The sequence below is a fragment of the Botryllus schlosseri genome, chromosome 6 (assembly GCF_051294905.1).
Source record: "Botryllus schlosseri isolate E-star chromosome 6, Bs_hap1, whole genome shotgun sequence".
Taxonomy (NCBI): domain Eukaryota; kingdom Metazoa; phylum Chordata; class Ascidiacea; order Stolidobranchia; family Styelidae; genus Botryllus; species Botryllus schlosseri.
In genome coordinates, this window is record NC_137241.1 from 5,909,118 (window position 1) to 5,925,214 (window position 16,097).

The 16,097-nt window shown below is 42.2% G+C and overlaps 1 protein-coding gene across 1 annotated transcript; it reads left to right on the forward strand.

Moving 5' to 3' along the window:
- The first annotated feature begins 3,150 nt into the window (after nucleotides 1-3,150).
- Nucleotides 3,151-15,858, forward strand: LOC145440109 (uncharacterized). The gene is made up of 14 exons (XM_080317700.1): nucleotides 3,151-3,308; nucleotides 3,535-3,617; nucleotides 6,832-7,009; nucleotides 7,497-7,538; nucleotides 8,111-8,196; nucleotides 9,114-9,178; nucleotides 10,113-10,146; nucleotides 10,221-10,343; nucleotides 11,269-11,321; nucleotides 11,524-11,560; nucleotides 11,630-11,804; nucleotides 15,354-15,454; nucleotides 15,512-15,589; nucleotides 15,659-15,858. The coding sequence occupies exons 1-14, from the start codon at nucleotides 3,278-3,280 to the stop codon at nucleotides 15,704-15,706; spliced, it is 1,134 nt and encodes a 377-aa protein (XP_080173826.1). The 5' UTR covers nucleotides 3,151-3,277; the 3' UTR covers nucleotides 15,707-15,858.
- The last annotated feature ends 239 nt before the right edge of the window (nucleotides 15,859-16,097 follow it).

Below are 16,097 nucleotides of genomic sequence, written 5' to 3' on the forward strand. Positions count from 1 at the left end.
GAAAAGGATGGACAGTGGCCACCCCTGTAACGTTGGCTCTTATTTACAGTAACTAAACCACCGTTGTCCGTAAGACTCATTGCTTTATAAATCATAATCGGATGACGGCTATAGAAATCTCTTTCTCTGCTAATATTTAGGCAATCTAAAAAGCGCATATCCCGTCCGGATTATATAGCGTTCCAATAAACATGACATGATACCATGATTATCATTTGCAAATATACTTATTGGCCAATAATGAGACATGGGAAGATGCATGTTTACATAAGCTGATGATGACGACGCAGGTATATCAATGAGACGAGCTCGTACTGCGTTACGCAATATAAATATCCAATACGTATTTAATCGACGTGAACAATAAGGCCGTTGAAAAATATGACACAACGCAGCGCTATTTTTACGAACAAAAATGCCTAATGATTAATTATGAATATATCGCTTTTCCGTCGCAAAACTATTATTTGCATCCCGCTTGATGTGGTCGAATGCTTATGCTGTCGAAAATTTATACCTTCTTGGATGCATCAATATCAATCAAGCTCTTCGCTCCTTCCGTGCAGCTCAATTTACAGCTTTTTAGAACGTGTACTTTTGCAGCGTATATTAACAACTTTTTAGAACGTAGGCCTATTATGACTGTTTTCCAGTGGCGGCTCGTCCTATAGGGCAACTGGGGCATTGCCCCACCTAAAATTCTGTTCAATAACAATTCTTTACCATTTATAGACGCACACCTATCTATATAAACCGAAATCACAGCGAAAATCGTATACTTCTTGTCCTTTCGCTTGTAAATGCCCATATATAGCGAAGTCTATGCGAAAATCAGATTCTCTTCTGTGTTTTCGCTTTGCGAATGCCTAGCCGGGGCTTGCCCCGGTAGCGCTCATAACAAGCTTTCACTGTCTATTCTCTCAAAACCGCGCATAATAAAGAAACGGTGATTTACTCTCTCCTATTCATAAAATTACCGAGCAACCGGGGCACGATAGCTCTGTGCCCTTAAGGTATGATGTAACAATCGTATCTATAGCTGAACTCTGTTACCGTCATATGCGTTTAGTCGACCTTTGTTGGTATAGGTCGATTTTAATGGGGTTTCACACCATGAAAACTCTTGAAACTTGTTATGTCATGTCGTGATGGTGGTATTTAACACTGCCCCAAGTTTCAGGGTTTCTACTTAAAGTTTAGGGTAGTAATTCCGTTTCCGAAGTTGAGTGTGTGCTGATCCGTCATGTATCGCAAACAGATTTTACTCAAAAGCCGGTATTGGTATCCATTGGTTTTGACGGTGTTCAATACTGAGATCGGTTATGACATTTGGCACGGTAAGTCTTAATGTTAGTATCGAACGCTGTACCAAGTTTTAAGTTTGTCACTGAACTGTGTTAGTGGTAATTTCGTTTCCTAATTCGAGTGAGAGCTGACTCGTCATTTATCGCTAACTGATTATACGCAAAGCCGGTATTGGTCTCTATTGATTTTAACGATGCTCCTTACCTAGATCCGTCATAAGCTTTTGCTTTTGTCTTGATTTTAGTATCGAACGCTGTGCCAAGTCTCAAGGTTGACACTCAATGATTAGGGCAGTAATTTCGTTATCAAGGTCGAGTATGGTAAAGATGTGCTCCGATCTGACACTTTTACCTACAACACATTGCGGATTTCAGGCAAAAGCCGGTGTATCTGCGGTAACGTTAAGTGAGATGATGATATCATTCTCAGTTTGCATTCAAATATTTACTTTTATTTTATATTCTCCAATGTCAATTTCACCGTGAAATTGTGGCCTTCAAGCCATTTGCGTACAACCCCTCGTCACTTGATCAGCCTATTCCTCAGTAAATTTTACGCAAAATTCGGTGTTGGTCTGTTCGCATTAATTTTGACAGTGTACCATACCGAAAAGGGCCATGAGGCCACTTCTCGATAATGTCATGTAACAGTGTACCAAGTTTAAGGCTTTCATCCACGTATTTATTCGGTAATATATTTTTCAAAGGCGATTTCGCAGCAGACCTATAAGACAGTAATAAAAACGTATGTGTCGTGTTACAGTCTCCAGTTTCAAGGCCAAAATCTCTTATGCTGTACCGAGACCAAATTTCCGAGGCTGCTATTTTTAGTCCTTTACAATGATGTTTTGGATTCAATAGGACAGGCCCAATCTATGAGATAACAATTGCGTATCTGTCCGAATTCGTTGACCTTTCCAATTAGGCTTACGCTATCTCTCGAGTTATAGTCATTTCCATTTCTGCAGATAATTAGTCAGGTCTAATGCGAACATGAACCGTGTTGAATCTTTGTTCCGTACGCCGTTTACGCAGTTAATTACCACACTTCAAGTCACAGCTCACCAGCGGACCTCTCGTGGCACATACGTTAAAATCACTGTTGCCGGGAAATTCATGTTACCGTACCATCATCAAGTTACTTGTTTACGTTGGAAAACGCCATTGTGACGTCATCTTGATAAAAAGTCGCTTGCAGCCCTTGCCCCACCACCCGATATTGTCACGAGCCGCCACTGCTGTTTTCGCAACTACTTAATTATACTTGAGTATATTTAAAACCGGCCAATTCTACTCCTAACTTGCAGTAGTTTTAGATTGCTATTAAAAGTACTACTTCTACTCGTACTTGAGTAGATTTTTGAGTCACTACCCCTACTTCTACTTCTACTTGCGAGTAGCTTTCTTGACTACTTTGAACACCTCTGTTAATAATGGGGTAGCAACCACAGTTATAATAAAGTTCCGATTCACAAGGTGTTGTTTGTGGTATTCACGGTGTTTCGACTACGATGGTCATTCACACCCGACTGATATTCTTATATTGATTCAATATATATTCTATATACTTGTAGAACGACCAACTTGTACGCTTTTCTAAAACACCGCCCCCGCTGATAACGAGGAGCCTAGAGAAACCAGCAACACCCAGGAGTCAGAACTCAATATCACATTTATACTTTTGACTCGTATCACTTCCAATTTGCCGCAGTGTCAAGTCCGAGTCCAAGTAGGAGAGCATACAATCGAGTCCGAGTCTGTGTTCATTGTTCAGTTGCAAGTTCAGGTCATGATCAACCTACTTTAAACTCTTGCCCAGTCGAATTTTGAGCCATAGGGCTAGGGTCATGCATCAGTGATTTTGTGGCGAAAGCACGCTTCCGATCATTCGGTGTTGTTGATTTGATAACGTTGCACACGTGTGGAGTCAGTTGCGCGAATTACGGTACTTGGCAATACACTTTACAGAAGCTATGGATCCGCGATCGAAAGAATTTATATGGGGTAAGTACAGACCGTTTCGACTTCTGTGACTTGCATTTTAATGAGGTACAGCTGCTTAAAACTTCACAGTAATATTAACTTTGTTATCTTATGGATGAATCGTGGGCTCGTATGGTCCCGCGCTATAGAAATTGGCTTTCTTGGAGTGAATGTGAAGCGACATCACACCACATTGAAGTGATGGTTCTAATTTCTTGATATTCATTTCTGTATATCTCAATTGCAGCTGCAAAGCTTTCTGGAGAAAAGAAGCTTGTAAAGTGGGGCGGTAAATCCGATGGAACGCTGGAACAGCTTTGCCTTAAAATGGTACGTAGTACGTTGTGTATGTCTTTTATGATCCTGTTCCTATTTTTAGCACTGATATAAGAAATGCTTATCCAGAAATTCTTGCGCAATAGTTTGAAATTACAAAAGTGATGCATGTATAATGATCATGTCATTTTCCACGCTCTGTTCCTCGTAAGGCTGTCATGATATCAACTGGGCATTTTCTGCCTCATTCCCATTAATCTTATGATTGGTATTTGTGCCATTTCAGCATTTTAGATATGATTTAAGCCCAATATGGAATCGGTGTCTCCTGTACACCAAAGATTCGGCACTTCTTCGTTATTCCCCACACATCGAAAAAATGATCCCCATGACACCAATAAATGTTTCCCCATGAACATGAATAGAAAAATTAATAAATGTCAAAGTGAATTGTTTTTCGCGTTGGGGTGGGACCTGATTGGAATCTCCGTCCTTTTTTTGAAATAAATCCTGCGTGATAGAAGCTTTTTTCGCGTGACAGGGTCCAATTAGCGGCGTGACAAGCAAGGTTACTGATTTCAAATTTGAAATGACTGTGTTAAGCCAGTGAGAGGAGATCAGATGCTAATGGTTAGAAACTGGTAAGGTGCAAGTACTTTACCAACAGACAGTAATCAACAGATCCTGGCTAGAGGATTAGGTCAAAACATTATATACCACATACTAACTGGAATATAGCATTTGGGGTGGCTGAGGACTTTTTTTCAATTTTTTTTTTTAATTTCATTTTTTTAATGAAATCAACGACCCGTGACGGCGTGATCGCGTGCAACTGGCGACCAAGTCGGCGTGATCCTGCGTGCCTTGGACACCGATTCCATACTGGGGGTGGGATAGACGGATATTCGATATGTTAGGGTTAGGATATCCTAAGATTAGGGTCGGGAGGTAGGGATGGGGAGGGAGATATTAGGGTGGGTTAGGTTCGGATAATATCCTAAGATTAGGGTCGGGAGATAGGGATGGGGAGGGAGATATTTGGGTGGGTTAGGGTTAGGATATCCTAAGATTAGGGTTGGGGATATTAGGGATGGGGGAGGGGTATATTAGGGTCAAGGTTGGGGTTAGGATATCTTAAGATTAGGGATGGGGAATGAGATATTAGGGTTAGGATATCCTAAGATAAGGGTTAGGGATATTAGGGTCAAAGATGGGGTTAGGATATCCTAAGATGAGGGTTGGCCGGTTGGGGGTGAAGATTACAATATTCCAAACCCTAATCTTGGGATACCCTGACCCCGAATTTAACCCTAATCTCGGGATATCCTACCTCAACCTTGACGCTAACCTACCCTAGCACCCGCAACCCTAATCTTAGGATATCCCAACCTTGACCCTAACCCACCCTAATACCCCCTTCCCCAACCCTAATATCTCCGACCCCAATATTCCCTTCCCACGACCCTAATATTGCCTTTGCCGACCCTAATATTCCCCTAGCGCTAATCCCAGCGCGAAAAACAATTTACTTTGACGTTTTATAAATTTTCACATGTTCATGGAAATCATTTATTGGTTTCATGGTGATCACTTCTGGATGTGTGGGGAATAACGAGGAAGTGCCAAAGATTCTACTGACTGCACGCATAGGTGTGACGCCGAGAACCGTCTTGGCACACCAAAGATATTGCGCTAACTGTACCGGGATTCCAACCTGGATTTTAGCTATATACTCCGCTCGGGCATGCTCCAAATTCATGGGTGCACAATCTGATAGCCTACGGCCTAACCCCCAAATTTCATGAGCTATATAGTTTTGATTGAGGGCCAGCGATGGCTTGATTTTTGAAATATAATCTATTCGTCAGGTTTGAATCCCGTTATATGTTCGGCGTAATAGATTTGGTGTGTCAAGACGCTTCTCAGCGTCGCACCTGTCTGTAATAAGTAGAATCTTTGGTGTGCATGTGACGCCAGGGTTGTAACCAAGTCACAAGGTTCCGAGTCATAGTGTCTTGACTCGAGTCCAAGTCATTATGTTGACTGTTCAGTTCCAAGTTAATGTCATGTGAAACCCACTATTTACAACTCCGCTCGGTCCAGACTGGAATCGGTGGTTGTTTTCGACAACATGTTGTGCGTGACAGACGGATTTCTCGCGTGATTGGAAAATATCACCCGCGTGACGGGTATATTTTTCGCTCTGATTCGATACTGAACTACTTAATTAAACGACACAATGTGTTGAAATAGACCTGGTATACGCCGGACTAAGGTTACGCCATTGCGCAAATGCAGCGCTTGCTTGCGTTAATTGTAAAGCGCAAGCGCCTTATTCAGGATCTGAACTCCGGTATCGCTTTGTGATGTCAGCATAATTCTATAATTAGCGTGATCAGATGTAAATGTTTGCGTGACGTTGCGCGTGACGTTGCCACCGATTCCACTCTGGCGCTCGGTGATATCGAAAGCTTCGCGTTCATAATATACTAATTTTCCTCGGTAGCATTTTCAAGTACTAGTACTGATAGACTAAATAATAAGCGTGTTAACTTCACAAGTCTTTTAAATTACGATGAAATGCCTGTCTCGGTACTTGGTACAGACCCGATGCCGAGTCATATGACTTGAGTACAAGTCGAGTCACTCAAATTGACTCGAGTCGAGTCATTTTTCATTTTCAAGAAAATGACTCGAGTCGAGTCGCACAGGAATCGCAATCGAGTCATTACAACCCTGCGTGACACTGATTCTAACTGTTCGAGTGTCACAAATTATGACATTCCAAAAGTATGGTTGATGTGAAATGTTCGGACAAGTACCGTTTATGCGAGTTCTACATCATATTAAAGATGACGTGGTGTGTTTTCAATCACACCAATACCGTTGCACTCATGCTTCGCATCCATTCTATAGGCTACTAATTTTCCTCACTCTGAACGTTTCTGACCCTATTTCTCAAGTAGACCTACCCTACTACCCTACTATTTTATTATACTAATAGACGAAATACCAATAATGTGGTAACTTAACTATTCCTTGAAGTTGAATGCCTGTATTGGTTGTCCGAGTCCATTACGAAGTGACTTCAGTATACAAGTGGAGTCACAATACAACTTGACTCGAGTCGAGTCACCAAACTATCGTGATTCCGGAAACTATCGTGATTCCGGGCATTACAACCTTGGTTGGCACTTCATTCGCAATGATGAATGTTGTATTGCTTGGTATCGGAGGCAGCCTCGCTCATGGCCTTTCTCTTGTCCAGGCCGTCCTCGGTCCGGGAGCGAAAAATGACGAGAGAAACATCGTCGAAGTAACGACCTTTGACAGCGAACAAGCCAAGATCAAGACGTGCATCTGTGCGCTGGGGATCGGAAAGTCGGAAAATCAAACCCTGGCCGATGTCGCGCTTTACCCGCCCGCCCACTTTACTTTGGTGGAAGGTAGGTCTTGTTGTATTTGGTATGCTTGCGGATGACAAATTTGCTAGCGTTAAATTTTCCGTTTATATCATTCTATGATGAGTTGATGACGTATCGCACATCAGGCTGCTCAACCAGTTCAGCACAGGCCCAGTTACAAAAGTTTAAACTTTGATTCTAACTCCGTTTTAACTGGCATGAAATAATTCAGATTCTGTCATGCTAATGTTTTATGGCGCAACTTTGTGTTGATGAAAATAAGAATCTTGAAATACTTGATCATACTGCTTGTCATAAAACCCAGTCATCTGCATTAGTTAATGTCGGTGACTTGCTTATATGCGGTTTGTGATGCGACTGTGGCCTGTGAGCAAGATGCCCTGTCTGTTATGCTATGTATGGTGTGGTATTGAACTTTTTTAGGTAAAGCAGTATATTTACGTCGATGTAATGCAAATCCTCTGAAAAATGTTACAGTTTACCGCATTGTCTAATTTTTTCATTGCAGGTTCCGGCCCAGTTCACATCGTTGCGAATCACACGGTTTTAGGTTTGTATCGGTATTTGTTTACTGACAGTTGTAAATCCGATATGTTTTTTTGCGGAGCTTATCGTCCAGGATTTTCTTTTGTGCACTTTCTACGCGCGTCTGTAGTTACAGTACTATTCTGTGTACTTGCACATATGATGACTTACGGTACTTGTAACAATATATTTAGCTATTAACTTGAACTACTTGATCAGATGTGTTCTACACATCGCATACTATTATTATACTAGCTGATCAAGACCTTTTATGTTCGTCTCAATCACTGTCAGATTTGTATATTTTTTTTGTAGCTGCGCATCGCATATTTGTGAAAACTTGTCTCAAAAACATCGTTGTAGTGAGTGTGACTAGTCTATGTCCGAATAGCAACCTAACTGGGATTGCAACTAGAAATGTCTTAGTGGCATTGGCGTCTGCCATATAATTTCAGTGCCCGAAAAAGTTATCTTGCAGTATTCAACTGGAATCATTAGAATTGATACTTAATTCAGATTCAAGTACTCAAACATTATGCCCAGACCTAGACCTGACCCATTGTTGATGCCGCGTTTCAAGTTGGTTTCGTGTTGCAGATGAAGATGATTTCTCGGACGACGATGATATGTCAGACTACGAGGAGGAAATGGCAGACGTGAGCCCTAAGAAAATCAACGGAAAGGTTGGTGCTGCATGTGCCACCGATTTGGTTGCACAATGCGCATATTTAACTGACTGGGGTAGTGTTCTATCCAGACAAGGATCTGTCGGAATCAATAATAATACAAATAATTTGACAATACAATTCATTTGATACTCGGGTTTAGCGGTTGTGATATCAAGGAAGCTTATATCCGTTTTACACATTTTGGGAAAATTAGCTTCGTGTAAACCTCATATACTTTTCGGTCGTATCTTGGGGCATGATTGGCTTTGAAATGTGATGAAGGTAAATATTGCCAAGATATGGCAGGAAAATAAAAATTTTGATCAAACTTGACAACATTCGAATAGTATGCAGAGAATTGGAAAGTACAATCGCATCACAAAATATGACGTCGTATTGAAATGAACCCGATTGTTTTTCGGCTTACGCTCGTCAGGGGTAATCTGAGTTTCAAAACTGGATATCGAAATTTGAAATATGGACAGGAGATAACTGCTGCCTTGAAAATGTATTCTCTATTCATCGCCAATGTCTCCCTGACCATGTCAAATTTTTGTGACAGTCCAGCCTATTTATTACACATTGTACAGTCGACTGAGATTATTTCTGACACTTTGGTATTGCTCACTTTTGCCCAAATTAGACGGCTAGCTGTCTGGGTTATCCGGTGTCTGAATGGAATGGGAGTCTGCTGTATTTTTCTTCCAATATGATTGGCTTTTCCACGGACAGTTGATTTGTATGGACTGAAACTGTTGTCAATATAGACAGTGCTTTGTTTGAGTCTTGTTTGCAGGATTGTAAACATTGCCGAATTTCACGGGAACATGTTTCTGTTGGCGTGCGAACGCAGTGATGTCGCCCTTTTCTCTCTTGCTGGAAATTTGATCGCCTGTTCTTGTGTTAACAAGTGTCTGTTCCTATTCACGCAGGGAGACGCACCCAAACAGAAAAAGGCCAAGGCAAAGGCTGCTAAAGAGGATGAGGACCTTGATGAGTAAGACACGAACGTGGCTTATTGTGTTTTGGACACCTATGAACTATACCCCTGCAGTCTCTAAGTGGCCAGATTCTTCAAGTTGTGGAGTTTCACTGTAATTTGGTGTCTTGTGCTTCAGGCAGACCGGGAAAACGAGATAATTCTAGCTGTCCGATTAGACTGAGTAATGGAAATGTCGGTAATCTGATTCTAATCTAATTCGTGAATGTTTCTTTGCTGCCATTCTGGTCTAAAGTCTGGTTTTCCTGAAACTGCTGCAGGAGAAGTGTGTATTGCAAAACGAGCCGAGCTTGTTGTACAGGCATTAACCATTCTTATCAGTACGCTTATAAGCTCTGATACTACTACTTTGATACTAGCCGGACTGGTTCAATTTTAAAGTTTAGGTGATTTCAATAATTCCAACTCGATCTGATCTGAAAAAAAAAACTAGGTGGAACTCTGAATCAGTCTGATTTACAAAAGTAAGCACTGAGATTAGAAGACTTGCTTTATTATATAATTATACCAATCAGTATTATAGTTTCGATACCCTTTCCCGCAACACGGAAGCCTTGGAACTCGATTAGTCATGTCGCAACATCCAAAACGTGCAGTACAATGTGACTCGCACGAGTGGCAATGTCATATTTCTGTGTAGTCTTGATCGATCCGCAGCATTGTCACAACGTTCCCAATAATCCCTGTGTAGTGTGGAACTGACATGACGGATACTTATTTGAACTTTTCACCGGGGTCGTAACCAAGTCAAGAGGTTGATTCGCGAGTCGATCTTAACGTTTATAGTTTATTGAGTCAAGTCTGAGTCGTACTGTAGAGACTCTAATCCAAGTCATAGTACTCGCTATTCACGATCGGGCTGTTTCGAAACCCTTTCGTGATATCGCAGGCCTCTCATTCATAATATACTGATTTTCTTTCTTGTTTCCAGTGACTCTGAGCTCGACGACGATGATTTAGTCTCGGTGAGTGGCCTGTTTGTATTTTCTCCCCCAATTTTTATTTCATAACCACGTTTTTGTGCCATAACGAATTCTAGGATCCGCTGGAAGGGAAATCGAACCTGGTAATGCACCGCGTATTGCTCGCAGCACCGGCACGTGTCTATGCTCTTACCTGTTGTGCTACTTTTTATTTCCAGGATTTGGTCCTGCCGGAAGCGGTAATATGTCCTCCTTTACAACACCCTGAGCGGGGTAGTTGAAATGTCGAACCCACATTTGTTTCTCTGTAGACACACGGTTAATAAGGAGCTATTTTGCCTTCCTATTTTCAGTTTTTTTTTCATTTGAGAACGCAACACTGGTTGCTTGCTCTCTAATCATTCACCGCTTGACAAATTTCGAACCGCACAACTTGTGACACTTTCGTTTCTCTCGTGTGTTCTGTTTGAAATGGTGATCACTTCGTCAATGTACTCGATTGCGATAACGATTACAACAAAATCTCAAAGTAGTCAATTACGATTACATGGCTACTCATACGATCATATTCATTTTGCTTCTTAGAACTTGAGCCTTGAATGCATATTTGAAGACAATATGATGATAGAGAGAATTGCGTAATAGCGATTAGCGCCCGTTTCAAGGGCCTGTGAGAATAGGATACGTTTAACGTAAAATTCTGTCACAATGCATAATGCTTCTTGTGTTGACCAGTACAAGCATCTGCCTATTGCCTGCGACTAACCAGTTGAATTCTATCTGATTTCTACGGCTTTCATCTGGCGTATCGAATTGAATCTCTGAAATATCGAGTCTGATTATTTGTAGCGAAAAGTAGCTCTGCTCGCTGTTGTCTCATTGGCCAGAGAAGTTACGTTGGTCAATGTGACGGCCCCTTGAAACATTCCGGTTCATACCGCGCAATTTACGTGCACTGCAGGATGCCGATGTTCGAGTATCGGCATTCCATTGCGCTGTGATTGAAAACCTGATCTGGATATTTTGAAATCTGTGATTTGATGCGGGTTTGGAGTCTGATTCGAACTGGCCGCGATTTGATTTTGCCTGTCTACAATGCGCCGAGCTGTTTTTTGACATGATTGTTTTCTTCGAGGGAGTAATGTTAGTTGTTGTTGTTTGAAGGACGATGACTTCCTTGATATGGAGGCAGGCGAAGATGATGATGAAGAAGAAGAGTAAGTCTTTCTTGCTCATCGGGTAGCTGACGATTTTTGTATGATTCGTTTTGGAATTATTCTTCGACATCGCCACGCCCCCGACTCGGTGATGAATTTAAAATGAATCGAGTCAAAACTGTAAAAGTGTGCTTGATTTGTGCCTCGATTACTATGTTGCCGAGCGCTGATCAATTTTCATTTCGCGTTTCCATGTTTTCAGGGAGGAAGAAGAGGTCCAAGAAGTTGCTCCCAAGAAGGTACTATCAGCCTGCTTGCGTCACGCCAGTTGTGAATATTAACGCGACATTTTCGAATCATCTGTGCAGAGAAAGTTATCGAACGGAAAGTCGAAGGTCGAGAAGAAAGCGGAAGCCGCCGCGAAGACCTCTCCTGTGAAAAAACCGATAAAAACCGAACCGCGAACGCCTAAAGCCCAGAAAACCGAGTCAGTCGGTCCGAAAACGCCGAAAAACGAGAAGGGGCCGAAGGTAACCGTCGGTCGCTCTTGACGAAGCGATGAAAATTCTGTACCATTTTATGAATAAATTCTGTTTTTTCACCGAGACGTGCGTGAAGAATTTGTCCGCTTCAATTAGGCTCATTTCTGGACAATCCCGGCTTGTCAAGTTGTATTTATCTGAAGAGCTTCTCGGATGTGCTAGCTCTTGCTAGCTGCTGACGCTTGCCCCCCCCCCCCCCCCCCCCCCGACGAGTGTCAGCCGAAAATATCCGGGCTCATTTCAATATGAACACGTATTCGATTGTATTTGTCTCCTAGTCGGGAGTATAACAAAGATAGCGTGGATTTGAAGACTATGTTTTATCGGATTTTGATGTACAATTGTTTAGGAGCTGTTTTCAAATTTGGGATTCTAAAAACTTACTTGCAAATTTTGAACATATGTCTGCCATTACAGCATTCTCACCTGATACAAATCAAGTTTCTAGTTTTGAATTACAAAGATAAGAGTCAGCTGCCCTCTCGATCTTGCTAATGCCGCTCGGGTGGATATGAAACTGTAATTTGTTCTATCTGCCATGGATATGTCGTCGCAGTGGTATTGAAGTATGTTATGTTCAGTTTTTCAAGGTCCGTTTTTGAAACTTGAAAAAAAATCCATTTTTTTAAAAAATGTTCCATGTTTTCGGCCCTAGCCTGGCCATGGTTGTGTGTGAATCAAGGCAAGTCGGGGCCAATAGATGGCTGAAACTTTACTTGAAGTTGATTCTCTCAAAATGAGTAAAATGGACATAAGCTACTTTGATACCACTGCGACGGTGTGCCTGTCGTAGTTGTAGAACGGGGGTTCCCAGCCTCTTCTAGTACCGCGGACCCCTTTCAAAATATTTGAAAGTCAATGCCCCCTGTTTTTTCAACCTTGTGAAAAATTGAGAAACGTTATATACAAATCGATTGGCTTTATACAGTAACTGGTGGTCACCGCTGTTGAACATTAAACGCATTGTGGCTTGCTCGGTAATTCGTCACGTATACATATGAAGTCAAGCTTAAGGTAACTTTCACTATAAAAAATTCGAATACTACAATATTGATGTTGAAAAAATCTTGTTAGTAAAACAAAGAAAGTAAACTCGAAAATCAAGATGTAGTATTTTGCGTTCGTCATAATTTTGTTGAATTTAAATTTACGCCTGTTATGGTGAAGTGGTCTTGCATAAATATTTTGTTGGCTTCCAGAAAGAGGCTCGTGCCCCCTTGGGTGCAGACTTTGATAACTGGATAATTTAGCGATAATCAAAATTGTGAGATGTTTCTATGCTCTGATTTTATTCTAATCCTAATTTCTGCTTTTCCTGAAAATACTTCGGGAGAGCTCTGCAGTGTGAAACGAGCCAAGCTTGCTCCACAGAGATTGGCTATTCACGTGCTAATGAGAATGGATTTTAATTTGACATGAACTGAACTTCATTCAATGCCCCAAGTTTTTGCGAATTCCTGGGTTGTACTGACTCGAGTCGTTTTCCCAAAATACGGCAAGGACTCGACTGGAGTTAATTTGTGTGTTGAGTCGACTTGGATTTTAGTGATTGCGCATGACTCGAATCAAGTCATATGATTTGAGACTCAGACGGCCAAGACCAACATTTTGTTGTAATTTCAAATAATGGTGAAGTAACCATCAAATAATGGTGAAGTAACCAGACTATTGGGGTTTTGTCTATATTGGTACTGGTACTTGAAATGCGACCAGAAACTGCTAAAAGTGATGAAAATTAGTATATTATAAATGCGAACCTTTCGTTATCACCAAACAGAGTTATAATAAGTAGGTTAAGTAAGACTTTAACTAGAAACTAAGCTGTCAACACAATGACTTGGACTTCGCCCTCTTCTCGCTGAGTTGGAGTTGGCTCTGTGTTGAATTGAACTATGATTGACTTGTGACACGGAGCCTGGCGAATTCTAATCTAATTTGTAAAAGATGAAAATATTCTAGTTGTCCGAGGCTTGCTATTGCGCCGTGGCCCACAGGCTGGTAACCTCTGCTGTAGAAGATACTAAACGTGCCCTGAAACGTTTGAGCAATTGTTTTATCACCGTACAGTTGCGACGCGACTTTGTGTCTGACGGTTCTGTTCGTCAGTTGGCGCTAAAACGCGTGTCCCTCATTCACTTGTGTTCACCCACCATTCACGCTGAGCATCATTGGACTTACGTCTCGTTATTACCGAAAAGGTCGCTAATTGCGCTCGTCGCTGATATAGGGTTCTGTCATTGCAGTAATGTGGAATGACAGTCGAGTAACGGTAATATCAGTGAAATTCGAAACTTTGAGAAAGCGCTTCATACCTTAGGCCTAGTATATGAAAAAACTTTGTCGGTACAGAACTCCCAGATAATCGAATAATAAATATACTCGTATTGAAACGAACTGGGTGTTTTCGGCTGACACTGGTCAGGTAATCGTTGGCGACCAGCAGACAATTGTATGTCAACAATCGTGTTTATTTGAATATATATTACTCAATTGTGTAGTTCCATTCGCTCAAGTCGCAGTGAATGCCGCGATTACCACTTGTGACTCCGATATCACATTCCACTTTGACTAATCTCGCTCAAAATGTGACGTCATACCTGTCATTGAGTAGCGTGAATTCCCTTCTCGGTGCCAAAAGGGATTTTCTTCGAGGCCGTCGGCATTCCGAGGGTCTCGGTAAATTCGGCGATGATTTGCAGTAATCCCGGCTCCGTGCCGCGCGCTAGTGTCTCTCCAGGGCCTTCAGAAGTGTCAGTATTGTAGTTTCGAGTGACGAATGACGTCAATCGGGCACTTTCGTGGATAGGTCGACTAATTTCAACGAGGGCCACAAGGCACTCGAGCCGGCTCTGCTTTTGTGCTGTCGATTGAATGTCGGTAATCTCTATTAAGCCGGCGATTTGTATACTACCCACCTTGCCCGGTTCAAAGCTAGACACACAGTCGAGGTCTCGGGTGTTGCCCGTTTTCTCCACTTCACCTTTGAACGTGACGTGACGTCATTGATACATCACAGTCGGCGCTTTACACGCGTCTAGATCGGATCTCTGTCTTGTCAGCCTCGTCTTTACGCCGCTTTGCTGTTCCGCTGTTAGACACGTCGATATCATGTCGGTTATAATACGACTTGGCATGTGTTTCCCTGTCTCTGTCGTCATACAAGCACTTGAATACCTGGCGTAGGCGGCATACAACTCGACATATCCCACAACTCTTGCCGGCAACTAGAAATGCGGCATTTGTAATTTTGTCCTTGATGATTTGCGGCATATACCCCAACTTGTGTAGCTAAGGCTGCCTAGCGACGCATTAATACACAGACATACCATACGTGCATAACTGCATATCATGCGTGTATGATGTGCAATGTGCATGTTCCGCTAGACAAGAAAGGTGTAGGTCTAGTAGACGAAATCTTCATGTTGCGACCAATGTTTGTGCGTGTTCGTGTGTTTTATGTGTTATTTCGTTTCGTCCGTGTCTGCTGTTGAGAAACATGGTCCTTGAGAGCCCTATCGAAGTAGCCCCTGACGGGCTGTGCAGTCGACGTGAATGTACTATTCAATTCTATCCCTTGTACAGAGCGAGAAGAAGACTCCTTCAAAATCCAAGTTCACCACGGTCGAGGAGGTAAAAGCCGCGATAAAAAAGGTAAGTTTGTAAACTAGCTGTGCTAGCGCAGTGTTGCAACCGCCTATCCACTTGCAGTTGCCCGGCGGCAAGCCTAGAAAGCAGGACAAGTTCGCGAACTGGATCGAAAACACATTCAAAGTCAGCGAGGACTCGGTAAGTACTACTTTTCTAAATGCTATCGATAGTGTCCCGCGTTTTGAGCGTTTGAATTTTTGTTCTCAGTGGAAGAACGACCTTTGGATGTGGCACAAGAAGGAACAGGGTCTTTGAGGCGTGTGCCGCTTTCTCGACTTGCGACCTTTAGCGGTCGCCAGCAATTCATCTGACACTGCCGAGATCTGGAGATCGTTGCCTTACTTTTGTGATCATGTTCTTTCCGTGCGGCGTGCGCGCTTCGACCCTTTCGAGGTTGTTTTAATACATATGAATAAATTGAAAGATTGGTTGATTTGCGCGGGATACGGTTATAGGAGGGGCTGCGTTACCCGGACGTGATTTCACGGAAAGCAATCTAGACTCGGAAGAACGTTGTGCTGTAGTGTAGGGGTCAGTGCAAAGCGATAAATATGGGGAGTGACTTCGCGACTCAAAATTTATTGGTTTCGTGGTCAAGTAACATTGAAGACGGTTATCATATTGATGAAAAATCTTATCAAATCAA